Raw genomic sequence first — 13,403 nt, 5'->3', positions numbered from 1 at the left:
TTTGTGGTGAGATATGCAGTAGAAACAACTTTCAAAGGGTGTAATTTCCTACCGTGCAATTTACATACCTTCTTTGAATTTCCTTTGTTGTATTTTACTTTTTTTTATCTCCAACAGGTTGCTTTGGAGCATTTACGTTTGCCTGTCTCCATTGTCATTTCCATGAGGTAATTATTCTGTAAAAGGTACATGTCTGAGCCACGATTTTCCCATGCACAAATATATCATGCCATCCAGAGGAGGGGGGCAGTTTCAAACAAATGGACTGTAACTGCTGTGGTGCCTGCCAGGATACAGGAGAACTTACAAAGCTGGGTATGTAAATGTAAGAGGCATGCTAAAAAAATCTCTCTTGCCTTGAATTTTTGACTTGCAGACTTGTGGACACAAACATTCTTTAGAGTCATCACATTCATCAAGTTGTTAACTGCTTTCTCACCCCAAAATAGAGTTGGTTAGATTAATAAAATAAGAAAATAGCCCTCAGTTGATCCCATGCTCACCCCACGCAGTCGAGTAACCAAATGCCAACATGAGACTCAGTCCAGCATGCAGGAGTGTAGGGTGGGGGTTTACGCTATGTTGAGTAATGTCCTCCACACTGACGCCCTGTATGCCATTAGCATGAATAAAGACATAGTAGGCTGAAGACACTTGGCAGCCTGGGACTCTGGGAACATGATTTCAAATAACAACTCCAGTTGTTCACAACAAACTAAGTTTAATCTTGTTCAAGTGAAGGGAACATGGATTCGACAAAGTGACCAGTTCCAGCTGGCAGAGGGAAAGTTATCAGATGCTAAAATGTAAGTATAGAATGGAAAATTATTGATATCTCAGTGACGTGCAATAGGAGCAGGCAAGTTGCCAACCGTAATCGGCAAATACATTTAATCAGGTTGTTTTACAAACTAAAAAACTTTGCTGAAAAATCTCAGATCTTTAAAAACAAATAATGATTTAAAAGATATTCGTGCTCATCGGTCATGCTGTATGTTCACTATTTATACTCTTTGACTATATGCTGATTAGCATTCTCCATGGAGCAGTGAAATGCCTTTCTATTTTAAGCTACAGTCACCCATGCAAAATATGTACAGCAGTGGTGGAAGAAGACCTTTTAAGGCCCTGAAATGATATTTTCTCAACACTACAAGCTCAAAATTTTAAAGAGGTTTTTCTGTTTTCACATGCAGTAGTTCTTTGTTTTTCTTTTGCCGTTCAGACTACACTGAAGTAGATGAGTCTCATTTATAACAATGTTATAACACCTCATTACACCAACCAGAATGCAGCACCTTATTAGTCAGAATGAAAGAGTAGCTGGATTGTGTTATCACTTAGAGTTAAAGCTGGTCAAACCAGATTTTAGCGCTAATGACGTAGGTTAAAGAGTAATTATTATAGGCAATAACAAAAGCAGCTCTAGAAAAAGCAGCTTTGATAGTTGTTTATTGAGTTAGTTTTTAAGAGTAAATGTAACAATACTGACTTGTCAAAGTGCTGCATTGAAAGTTCTTGTTAACACAGACAAAAACATTTGCAAAACAAAATGTACTTGGAGTTTTTTCAGAAAAAAAAGCCACATTTACATTGGGTCTTACTCATCAGTGGGTGTATGTTTGAGGTCTAATCTATTTAGGTCTTGCATGCATTTCCTTCATCATAAAACATTTACAAAGCTATTTTCCAAAGACTTTTTAGTCCTGCATTATCTAAATCCACTGGTTTTTGTGGCACAATTTCAATTCTAAAGGAGTTGGGGCACTTTGTAAAATGTAAATATTTTGCAGTTGTAGTTGCACATTGAAATACTTCTTTGTGCATTATTCCCACATGTCACTGGGATAGTACTTCAAGTAATATACTGCTTCGTAGGGCAACTAGAAGTCAAAACCTCTGACTTTTAAATGATTTAAAAATAAATGCATTCATTTGCAGAATGGTGGTTATTATTGTGTTAATATGTAATGTTACACATTTGCTTTTATACAAAATGTAACTTCAGCTTTCAAACAAAATAAGTCAAGTAAATAACAGTATTTACCCACATAAAGTGAGGTAGAAGTGTAAATTTGTATTGAATGGAAGGTATAGGTTAGTATTCTAGCAGGTGTTTTGAATGGAGGCAATTAAATGTTTTTCCCTTCTTTTTCTTTTTTCTTTTTAACTTTATTGTGAAATTATCTCTAGCTATGAGAACAAGTCAGAACATGGGGTTTCCTGGACAGTGGTCAGCCCTGTTGTGTTCACCTACAGAGTTATTCAGTGCAAAAACATACTGGATCCCACGAATGACACACTGCTCTGGGGTCACTTAGGAGAAGAAGAACTTAAACACACCTTAAGTAACTGCAAACCACCGAAGCGATTTGTTGTCATTGATGAAAATGTCAATAAGCTGTATGGCTCCCAGGTTTCTCAGTACTTTAAAGCCAGAGGGGTCATTTACAAGATTCTCCCTCTGCCCACCACTGAAGAGAACAAGTGTATGGAGTTAGTGACCAAGATCCTGGAGGAAGTTCATGAGTTTGGTATCGACAGACGCTCCGAGCCAATCGTAGCCATCGGCGGTGGAGTTTGTCTGGATGTGGTGGGCTTGGCGGCATCTCTCTATCGCCGAAGGACCCCGTATATTCGAGTGCCGACCACTCTACTTTCTTATATCGACGCAAGTGTAGGGGCAAAAACAGGAGTCAACTTTGCTGGCGGGAAAAACAAGCTGGGAAGTTATGTCCCACCAGTGGCAGCCTTCTTAGACTGCTCATTCTTCCAAACTCTCCCACCACGTCAGATCTCTAATGGGATGGCAGAGATGTTAAAGGTGCTCGTCGCTGCATGATGGCTGATCAAGAGAATGAGTTTCCTGATGGTCTTGCATGTATCAGCCCATTAACTCCTAAATGTATGTAATTTGCTTGCAGCTCACAGTAGAATGATCTTATTGTTCAAGCCATTGTTGTTGATCTTCTTTGGTGTCAGACTTTTAATATTTTGTGGGCAGGAAGTAATAACTGGCGAGAACAAGATCCATACTATTTGCAAACAAGATAATAGTTGTGTACAACTTCTACAGTATTCCAAAAAGCACTGAAATGTATCAATAAGACAGCTGATACTTCCCTTGCTGCAAGTTTGTTGTCAATATTGGAAATGAAAATGGTGCTTGTTCTTAAGAGATAATGCTAAATTCATTTTTCCCACTGATTTTGTGTTTTGATATTATTCAGAATTTTTTTTTTTGCTCATCAATAATGCATACTACCATTTTCTCATCTGGACACAGAATACACAAAGCTGATTCAAGCGTCATAGTTGGATGTTTTGACATTTGGCTCATTGCAACTAACCCTCTTGTAACCACAATTTAACCACAGAAGTGTTTACTGCATTTACTTACTCACAAAAACCTAGATTTAAGCTGCTACATTTTAAAATATCCCTAATAAGATATACAACTTTAAGTGCCCATGCTACTGAAAGCCAGCTCCTTTTAAACCTGAAAGTCCTCATAGTTTCTAGTGTCTGTCTATCACCATGTGCTGTGAAGCATGCAAAAGAAAAAACTAAAGACACCCCCACCCACAAAAAATGTGCTTTGTTTGTTGTTCCTTCACTCAAAGGAGCTCACACAATGCTGTGCAGACAGATATGGTATGTGCAGCTCCGCAGGGGTAAGATTTCTTCATGCTTATTTTAAAACTGAGTTAAAGGATTAAAAAAAAAAAGAAAGAAAATTATGTGAACAGGTTCACACATTCTGATACTTTCAGTGATGTAGAAGATTTCAGCTTACTGTTTAAGAAAGTTTTATCTGGTATTTCTATTAAATACTTTTATATCTATTAAACATGTCTGGAGGGAATCTTTGAAATTCATTTTCCCACAGTACAACAATGCAATGCATGTGATTGTTTATTATTAGATATTCCAGTTTAGAATAGAGTGTGTGTCTTCTCTTTCACTTATTGCCAGCTATTAAGTGTTATTCTACTGATACACTTTAGATGGCTCTGATGAAGCACTGGGGCCTGTTTGAGTTGATGGAGACTGAGGGCAGGAAACTGCTGCATACCAAGCTGCAGGTTTGCAAGACCAGGCCTGAACAGGAAGACAGCGCCACAGCCATCATCCGCATCGCTATAGAAACAATGCTTGAGGAACTGGCTCCTAACTTGTGGGAGGATGATCTGGACAGGCTGGTGGATTTTGGTCACCTCATCAGCCCAGAGTTAGAAATGGTCAAGTAGTATTTTATATTGTAACAATATTCTATAACAATATTGTAGCAATATTTGAGAGTATGAATTCACTCATTAAAGGGGACCTACTATGTTAATTTCCAGCTCAATATCTTCTACTCTTGGAGTCTTTTATAGTATCTTTGTAAAACTCACAGCTCAAAATAATCCTTATTTAAGGGTTTGCATATAGCAACCCAAGTGATGAAAAAGAAAAGCATAATAGGTTCACTTTAAATGTGAATTACTGTTACAGAGTAAACGTATTTAGATATTATTTTATTAGCAGTTACTTTTTGGAGATTATCTGCACACAATTAAGTGTAACCTCCATGTTTTGCACAGAGAATATTGCCAGCACTGCTTCACGGAGAGGCAGTCAACATCGATATGTCCTTCATGGTATATGTGGCCGTCCAAAAGGGACTTCTCACAGTAGATGAGAAGAATCGTATTATCCAATGCATGCTGAGTCTGGAGCTTCCTGTGTGGCACCAGGACTGCACTCTGGAGCTGGTGCAGAAATCCCTTAAGGAGCGTCTGAAGCACTCTGCTGGCTCTCTGAGGATGCCTCTTCCCACAGGATTGGGAACTGCAGGTAAAATAATATATAGTAAAACTTTTCTTTCAATAATCAATTGACATTACAAGTTACACTCTCTCTGTTACATAAAGGATGCTCATTAGCATGTCTTTTTTTTCTTATTTTGTAGAAATCTTTCATGGTATGATTGGTGATGGAATTCTTTGCCAAGCCCACAAGAAATGGACTGATGAGCTTTCTTCATCAGGAGACAAATGAATTTTACATGACAATATGGACAGTATAGACATGATATAGATACACAACTGCTGCTGATTTCTCAATTGCATGTCCACCACATCCCCAAAGGAGGGCTACAGGACTGAGATCTTAAGATAAGATAAGATAAGATAAGATAAGATAAGATAGAACTTTATTAATCCCTCGGGTGGGTTCCTCTGGGAAATTCGACTTCCAAAAAAAGCACAGCAACGACCGAAGTTAGTTACAGAACTGTTATATATATATATATACACACACACACACACATATATAAATACAGAGACAAATATAAATAAAATATACAAAGGGGATAAATAGAATAAATAGGAATAAAAAATAAAAATACAAGTGAATTGCACATTTCAAGTATTGAGTCTATTGCACTGTTGACTATTTACAAAAAGTATTGCACAAGGTATTGTACAGTGAGGTGAAGAGGCACTACAGCTTAGTTGTTCCCCCCTCCTTTGTCCTCCTGTTTCCCCTCCCTCTCCCTCCAGAGAGGAGTTAAACAGTCTGATGGCGTGTGGGACAAAGGAGTTTTTAAGTCTGTTAGTTCTTGTCTTGGGGAGAAGCAACCTGTCACTGAACAGACTCTTCTGATTGTTTATGGCCGTGTGCAGAGGATGCCCAGCATTGTTCATAATGTCCAGCAGTTTCTTTAATGTCCTTTTCTCTGCCACTGTCACCAGAGTGTCCAGCTTCATGCCGACCACAGAGCTAGCCCTCCTGATCAGTTTCTCCAGCCTGGATGAGTCCCTCTTTGTGACTGTGGAGGCCACTGAGTACAGTGAACTCATTGCCATGTTCAAGAAACCAGTTTGAGCTGATTTAAGCTTGGTCACATGCGTTATCTTACTTGAGGCAGACATCAAAAGATCCTAAAGGGATGGACATGGTCAGAAACAATACTTAGGTAGACTGTAGTATTTAAACAATGCTCAGTTGGTACTAAGAGACCCAACGTGTGCCAAGAAAATATCCCCCACATCATTACACCAGCCTGAACTGTTGATACAAGGAAGGGTGGATCCATGCTTTTATGTTTTGTACACCAAATTGTGACCCTACCACCCGAGTGTCACGGCTAAACACAAGATTAGATCAGGGAATGTTTTTCTATTTTTCTATTATGTAACTTTGGTAAGTCTGTCTGCATTGTAGCTGCAGCTTCCCGTTTTTAGCTGACAACAGTGGCACCTGGTGTAACAAGCTATATTTGGGTTACTTTTGCCTTCCTATCAGCTCAGAGCAGTCTGGCTATTCTCCTCTGACCTCTGGCATCAAAAAGGCAATTTTACTGCTTTTCACTGGTCATTTTCTCTTTTTCAGACCATTTTCTGTAAACCCCAGACATGGTTGTGTGGGAAAATTCCAGCAGATTATCACTTTCTAAAATACTCAGACCAGGTCTTCTAGCACCAACAACCATGCCATGTTCAAAATCACTTAAATTGCCTCTCTTCCCCATTCTGATGCTCATTTTGAACTCAGCAGGTCGTCTGGTCATTCAACTCAACTTTAGTTAATGGTTTACAACACACCATAATATAATGCAAAAGCTTCAAAAAGCAGTTGGCAGAATAAAAAAAAAAAGAAAATATCAAAAGCAATGCAATAATTTTTGTATATACAGAAGAGGACTTTATCTTATAAAAAATATACATGTGTTTAACTAAACTTACTGTGTTGCATTATCCCTTTTAATTGAAAGTGTAGCATTCTAAATGACTGAATCTTTGTAAATTAAGTAAACGAGTAAAACTGAACACAAACCAAAGATGTTTGTTTATGTGAGTTTATTATATTATAATAAATTATAATAAGTATAATTAGTATCGAGAGCGAAATAAAGGCAAACTCCACCAACATTCAAATAAAACTTTTAATATTTCTCACAAGATAGTTTCCACATTGAGTACCATCGAGTTTGAGCTCACTAATCTGAAACCAGTGGGTACAGTAACTACTGCTACATTCATCTCTTATAAACTGTAACAATAAGAACAGTAGCAACATCAGCAGAGAACATTGTTTGTATGAACCACAGGAATGACAATTAGAAGACAAGGCCTAAATTGAGCTAACATACCATAGTTTTTCATTAGTGGTTTATCCATAACATGCCATAACAATTTACAGCTCAGAGAGTCATTATGAGAAACGAGTTAAGTGACAGCTTTAAGTAACTGCCACCACATAGTGTAATGTTTATATCTTTTCTTACAGTCACATTTTAGGGTTATTTAATTTATCTGTTCTACGTTTAGCCACAGATCCATGTTACAGGTATGTGGGTGTTGTACTGTTTCGAATCAGTCCCTGGACCTGTGTCACCATAAGAAACAATCTACAGTCCACTGAAGCTTCATCAATGACAAAAAAACCAAACAAACCAACACATTAACTCAAGGTTCACTTCTCAGCTTGTTCAAGAACTTGGATTTCATAGTTAGCATCCTCATTGGATGGCAACACTGTAAGATAGCTGAGCTGCTGTTGAGTAAATCTTGAGTCATATTCTCTACAATGTTCTTTCCACATACAAGACTGAACTCTAACCGTGTACTTATTTGCATTTTACATATAACCTTTGGGTAACGATCCATATATTGCTTAAAACAAAAGAGGTTAAACACCACTAAGAAAGGTGGCTTTGTTTTGCAGGTTGTGTCTTTGTAGAAATGTATTGCCTTCATGTGGCACACAATTTGGCAGTTATTACTGAGACCTACATTCAAAGTTGTCACCTAGAAACCTAAGAAACACTGCCTTCAGTGTAAAATGTCATTTGAAAAAACTAAAATGAAGAGCTAAAAATATGGAGTTCCAAAGTGTTCGGTACTACATAAATATATATAGTATTTGAATATTAATCATAGGTATATAAATAAGTCAAATATAATAACACTATTAGTCTACAGCATCATTACTGGCTTTGTGAACCTGTAGCACTGCACAACGACACTTTCAGGTAAATGCAGGACTGGGATTAGTGGCCATGTTTTTTTGGTAGCGAAAAAAAACAAACCACTCTAGAAGGTTAGCATGACAGCCATCTTTGATTATTTTCCTAACAGAAATCGTGTGAATATATTCACTGTATATATTACCCTGATCATCCAGGTTCCCCACTATAAGAATCAGTGGCTCAGCAGCTCATTCTTGTTCATATTCAAAGCCTCTACTGCAAAGGTGGCTGGCATTAGCTCTGCTCAAAAGGTCATTGGTGCCTGTTGCAGTAGCAACCTAAGGACCTGGTGGCACTCTTGAAGAAAGGCTCGCCAATTGCACTTATAGAGGTTACTTTGGTAGTTAACAACCAGATCTGTATTAGATCTGTATTTGCAAGCAAAGTATGGTTGGCTGAGCTCAGCCTTAGAGACAGGATGATGAGTATGGATATCTGGAAGGAACTCAGAGATGTTGAGATGAAGCAGTTGGGGTGGATTGGACATCTACTGGGAGCTTCACTTTGGAGGTTTTCTGTGTACACCCATTTGAGAGAAGACCCTTGGGCAGACCAGGGATTATTTATCTTATTAAGCCTTGAAACACCTTGGTGATACCAAGCAGAAATTGGTAAGCTCTGCTGGGGAAAGGATATCAGGTATCGCCTGCTCAGACTGCTGCTACCATGACCCAACTTCAGTGGAGTGGAGTCAACGGTTGAAGAAGTCAGTAGATTTCTAAGTCAATCAACATACTAAGTAATTAATGATAATAATACAGAACACTATTTCAAATATTATGTCAGGGTATAATTATTAATTACTTATATATTTTACTCTGCATTTATAATGACTTATTTCCTAATTTACTTCCTTATTTAATGTTGAACACTTTGGCGTTCCATAATAACAATACTTGTGGTTCTTTTGTTTGAGGGACTTGTAGTGTAGCTCTACGAAGCTCAACACACCAATATAAACATCAACAAAACATTTTTTTTCCTTCTCTTCCATCTTCAGGGTAAAAAACAAAACAAAACAAGTTTAAGGCACTTAAATGAAAAGATAATTGCCTCGACACCATTTCAGACTCATTCATAAAGAGAAACCCCTTTGAAGACATGATGCTGCTTTACAGGCACAACTTTAACCATTGCATAGTTTGACAAAATGGAGGCTGTGCTGCAACAGGGCTCGTAGTATATGGCAGGTGGTTATTAAAAAGGCATACCTATGGAACATGCTAGAACTGTTCAAAACAAACTGTGGAAATATACAACAACCATCCAAGAATCCACAGCTTTTCACAAGATTCTGTATGCATTTGAAATAGTTAGTTTGTGCTCAGATTTAAAAGAAAGACAGGCAAACAAACCAGGTTTCAATTATCAGAAGTCATTCCAGTGTTTTGACAATGTCACGCATTTCATACAAAATCCCAAAGCAGTCTCCTTATACTCCTTGGCAATATAAATGTTCACATCATGAAAAAAAAAGTCCTGAATGTGAAATGTCACTGATGTGGTATATCAAAAAAAAAAAAACCCCCAACAAGAATAATTTAGGAAATCAATGGAAATTTGTAAAATCTGAGATTAACAGGTCTGCAGTATTACAGTATGGAGTCTGTGCTGGGATACTCTAAGTTTAACCAGTTATGTCTGTCTGATCACTAAAGATAAAAAAACATTACAATAATTGACTAACATCTATTAGATTAAAAAAAAAAGATTTCTATAATTAAGAAATCTAGAGCTATCAAGAGACAACAGCTTCTTGTCAGACCATTTATAGCCTATTTTTATTCTACTAGTTTTGAGACAAATTTGGGGGTATTTTGGCAGTTTTGGCAATGAGGAATGTACTGGTAACATACTGGGTCTGTAATTGGCACTGGCTAGTTAAAGAGTGTGTGGTGAATGTATAACACTGAATAAAAGACTAAAATTATTCTCGTGTAATGAGTTCATTGTAATTATCTTAAAAGAGAGATTCTAGCTTTTATTTATTCATTTCTTAAATGTGCTTTCATTTATTAATAATGGCTCCATGTAATAAATTAGCTTTAAGGGGAATGTATTCATAACATCTTGTTTACACACGCGTGTGTATTTATATAATCTACAGATGATTTCATATTTGTCAAGCAAGAAATTTCAACTGGAAGACTGACAAAGACTCTAACAGCCAACACGTGCATAGCAATACGACAACGATGTATACACATCTTAATAAGGCATTGGCACATTCAAGTTCAATCTAAGACACACAGAGTGTAAAGCACTATAGTAATAAATAGATCTTTTTCCTTCTATTATTGCTATTGATTTAAAAAGCAGTGCTTATCTCACCACAAAATATCTACATTTCTGACCATGATTTATAATTTCCCTAGATTCTTTGGAATCAATAGAAAAAAAGGATAATCTAGCCTCTATCCAAAGATAAATGCATATTTTTTTTTAAATATAAAAACTTCTATTTTTGTAACTCATTGTCATCAAAGTATTGATTAAAGCAAACACTTAAAAAAAATCAGTCCTTGAAATCAGGGTCAAGGGCTTGAAAAGACATAACACGAGAAAACAAACAAACAATTTGGAAAAAGATTCAATACATGTAAACACAGGTGGGAGAGAGGAGGAGTAAAACAAACAGAGAAAGGACAACAAACAGAAGAAAGCCTTTCCAGCAGCTCAAAGTGTGTTTGCCACTGACTTGTAGCAGTAGGTGGAGGGGCTGAAAATGCAGGTGAGGAGTGTTCCAGTAGGGGGTGCTAACAACCCTCATTCTCATCCATGCTTACACTGCTCTTGCGACTGCTGTCCTTTGAGGTGTCTGGGGAGACGGATGAGAGCAGAGGGTCGCCCCCCCTCACCGGTGATAAGGTGTCTTCCATGAGGATGTCGCTGAGTTTGGAGCCCGACTTACTGTGAACGCCGTAGTGGCCCTCGGAGAAGTTGGAGTGGCCTTCGTTTAGCTCGAGGTTGCTGGGTGTTTCAGGAGTGCAGGCGGGGTGTTGTTGGTGATGGGGATGGAGTGTGTACAGGTCCTGGTGACAGTCCTCCAGAGCAGGTTCTTGCTTGATGGTCCGTACCCCAATTTCAGCAGAGCAGAGCGCTGAAGATGCAATGGCCAGACCGTGAGCCCGCGCCTGCATCTCTAATTCCTGTAAGCCAGAGAGCGACACAAACACGTGCAGGTTAGGCATTAGGTTAGTGAGCACTCCTAATCTTCTAGTTTGAGGTTTGAGGATGAATGTTAAAGTATTGCCTTTTCTTTGCTGAAAAGCAGAGTGGGAGATAGTTAGCAAAGCTGCCAAGTGAAGGTTTTTAAATATCCAACTGACTGTAACAGAGTCATTTAACATTTAAAACTTGCAGAAGGTTTTCTTTTTCCTCCTCTAATACACCGATGTGCAACTCTAATTAACTACAAAGAGCTCAGTGTTGATCACAGATTCAGGCTCCTCTCATCTTATGATCAATTTGTTACAAGATGACGATATTAACAACTTTGCAGTATGAATCTGTGCCTTTCCTCGTTTTCCCTTAAGCTATCTCATAAAAGTGTATTCATTTCTTCCAACATTAGTATAAACGTTTTTCTCCTCCCCTTTGAAATCCCTACACGTGACACATTTTTGAATTTTCTCATCTTCATCAAAGCTTTTACCTGTATTCTCAACATCAGATGCCGGTTGGCATGCTCAAGCTTCTTCTGACGATTCTCCAGCTCCTTGGCCCTCTGCTGTTCCCGCTGCAGCTTCCTGATGTAGTCCACTGATGCCTTCAGGATAGTGCCTTTGTTCCAGCGCATATCTCTGATATTTAAAAAGGAACCATTATTTTTACATCCAAACGTTTAAATGTCAGTAGATAGTCTAATGTACGCCTCTGCAGTTAACAATTAAGAAAGAGGAGAGAATAAGATTGAGGAAAAATGAGCAGAACTTTTGCAGAGGTCATAAAGTTCTTTGCAGAAATTGTTACTACACAAGACGTTTATGCACAATAGGTAGCCTGAGTCACAAGCAGTCATAAGGATGACCCTGAGCTCCCTGAAAAAAACATGAATGTTGCAGCAGATGTTTTGCAGGAATAAAAAATGATCTTTAGTCAACTTTATGGGAAAACATCCCTCCTGAGGATTTCATTTGTACAGTTAAGGTTAAGTTAGGTCAATTTGGAAGTGGTACTTACACCTTACAGGCAACTAATAAAAATTGGCAATGCTAGAAAGAAAATGTGTGCCTGCTTTTTCATAAATGTGTACTCATTTAAACCAGGTCTGCTGGTGAGAATCTTGAATTTGTGCATGTGGGTGGAGGAACCAGCTGGACTTAATCAAAACAACCAGGGCTGAACAGACATAACAAAAGCAACTGGGATCTTTTTAGACCCACAGGCGAGGTCAAAGGGCACAGCGATGAGAGAAGAATATGGTTAAAAGCTGAATTTGACAGTGTAATTATTATAAGCCTCATATTACATTTACAAATTTACAACATTTGCCTAAATCGAAAGATCTGTATAACTACAAACTGCATATAACTGAATGACCAGCTAGAAAAATGCAATTAAAACACAAATCATTTCCGTTTGCTATTTCATAAGCAGCAAATCTCTCCACTAATCTTGAACACTGAGTTATTAATCTTGCATTAGACTGGCTGGATGTTTGTGGTTGCCATTACATGTATTTTTAGAAGAGTTAATGTAAGAATATATTAAGTAACTTACGGGTCATTTGATTTTGGAATTAAAGTTCCCAACTCCTTAATTCGATCATTGATGTTAAACCGTCGCCTTCTCTCAACTGCAGAAAAAAAACAGAAAGGGGAAAGTATAACTAGGAATATAAGTATAAATATATAGATATTAACAAGAATTTGCTAATGTACTTAAAAATGTAGTTTAATAGTTAACCCTGTGACAACCAAAAGCACATTTAAATATTCTCACTTACTCAAATTGTGGTTGTCCTTCTTCTGCCTCTCTTTTGCCAGGGCTCTTACCTCTGCTTCTGAACAAAACGCATTTTGGTTGATCGACTAACCCGACAAAGCACGTATACAAAATGTGCAGCATCCACATTTTAAAGCTGAATACTCAGACGTACCCACAGGGAACCCTTCAGGCCTTTGATAGGTGTCAAATTTGCCACAGGATCCTGACTTATCCAGCATATGCATGATGGCCGGGGATTGTGAAACTACATGAGTAATAATGTTGTTTTCATTATCACAATGTACAGAATTGAAATGCAATACAAGACAATAGAAGACATAATCATGTAAAGTCAACATCGCCACACAGAGGAGGATTACAAAAGCTGGACTGGATACAAAATGCTATATAATGAGCTGCGCAAAGGCCTGGAGAGTAGAACGTTACATTATCATAT

The 13,403-nt window shown here is 37.9% G+C and overlaps 2 protein-coding genes across 7 annotated transcripts in view; one reads left to right on the top strand and one right to left on the bottom strand.

Annotated features, from left to right (window-relative positions):
• The first annotated feature begins 654 nt into the window (after positions 1-654).
• LOC309697053 (2-epi-5-epi-valiolone synthase-like) lies at positions 655-6,805 on the top strand. The gene is made up of 5 exons (XM_082518685.1): positions 655-806; positions 2,194-2,824; positions 4,008-4,241; positions 4,587-4,839; positions 4,955-6,805. The coding sequence occupies exons 1-5, from the start codon at positions 679-681 to the stop codon at positions 5,041-5,043; spliced, it is 1,335 nt and encodes a 444-aa protein (XP_082374811.1). The 5' UTR covers positions 655-678; the 3' UTR covers positions 5,044-6,805.
• Positions 6,806-6,917: 112 nt separating this feature from the next.
• Positions 6,918-13,403, bottom strand: part of LOC309697655 (microphthalmia-associated transcription factor-like) — a 29,051-nt gene continuing 22,565 nt past the window's right edge. For 5 of the 6 annotated variants that reach the window (XM_082519745.1, XM_082519746.1, XM_082519741.1 and 2 more), the window contains exons 6-10: positions 13,119-13,211; positions 12,966-13,022; positions 12,740-12,815; positions 11,673-11,820; positions 6,918-11,166 (exon numbers count right to left, since the gene is read on the bottom strand). In XM_082519745.1, coding sequence (XP_082375871.1) covers positions 10,774-11,166; positions 11,673-11,820; positions 12,740-12,815; positions 12,966-13,022; positions 13,119-13,211 — 767 coding nt within the window. In that variant the 3' untranslated portion in view covers positions 6,918-10,773. The remainder of the gene's footprint in view (positions 11,167-11,672; positions 11,821-12,739; positions 12,816-12,965; positions 13,023-13,118; positions 13,212-13,403) is intronic. The other variant, XM_082519742.1, reaches the window with a different exon arrangement.

Source organism: Aulonocara stuartgranti (genome assembly GCF_965226115.1).
Source record: "Aulonocara stuartgranti genome assembly, chromosome: 20".
Classification (NCBI taxonomy): domain Eukaryota; kingdom Metazoa; phylum Chordata; class Actinopteri; order Cichliformes; family Cichlidae; genus Aulonocara; species Aulonocara stuartgranti.
Note: the sequence above shows the minus strand (reverse complement) of the source record. Positions and strands in the feature narration are given on the sequence as shown.

Excerpts from the sequence above, each read along its gene's own strand:
- LOC309697053 (XM_082518685.1), top strand. The coding sequence starts at position 679 with ATGATTTCAAATAACAACTCCAGTTGTTCACAACAAACTAAGTTTAAT. Across the intron at positions 2,825-4,007 it reads GGATGGCAGAGATGTTAAAG|ATGGCTCTGATGAAGCACTG; the intron begins GTGCTCGTCGCT and ends GATACACTTTAG. Across the intron at positions 4,242-4,586 it reads TCAGCCCAGAGTTAGAAATG|AGAATATTGCCAGCACTGCT; the intron begins GTCAAGTAGTAT and ends TGTTTTGCACAG.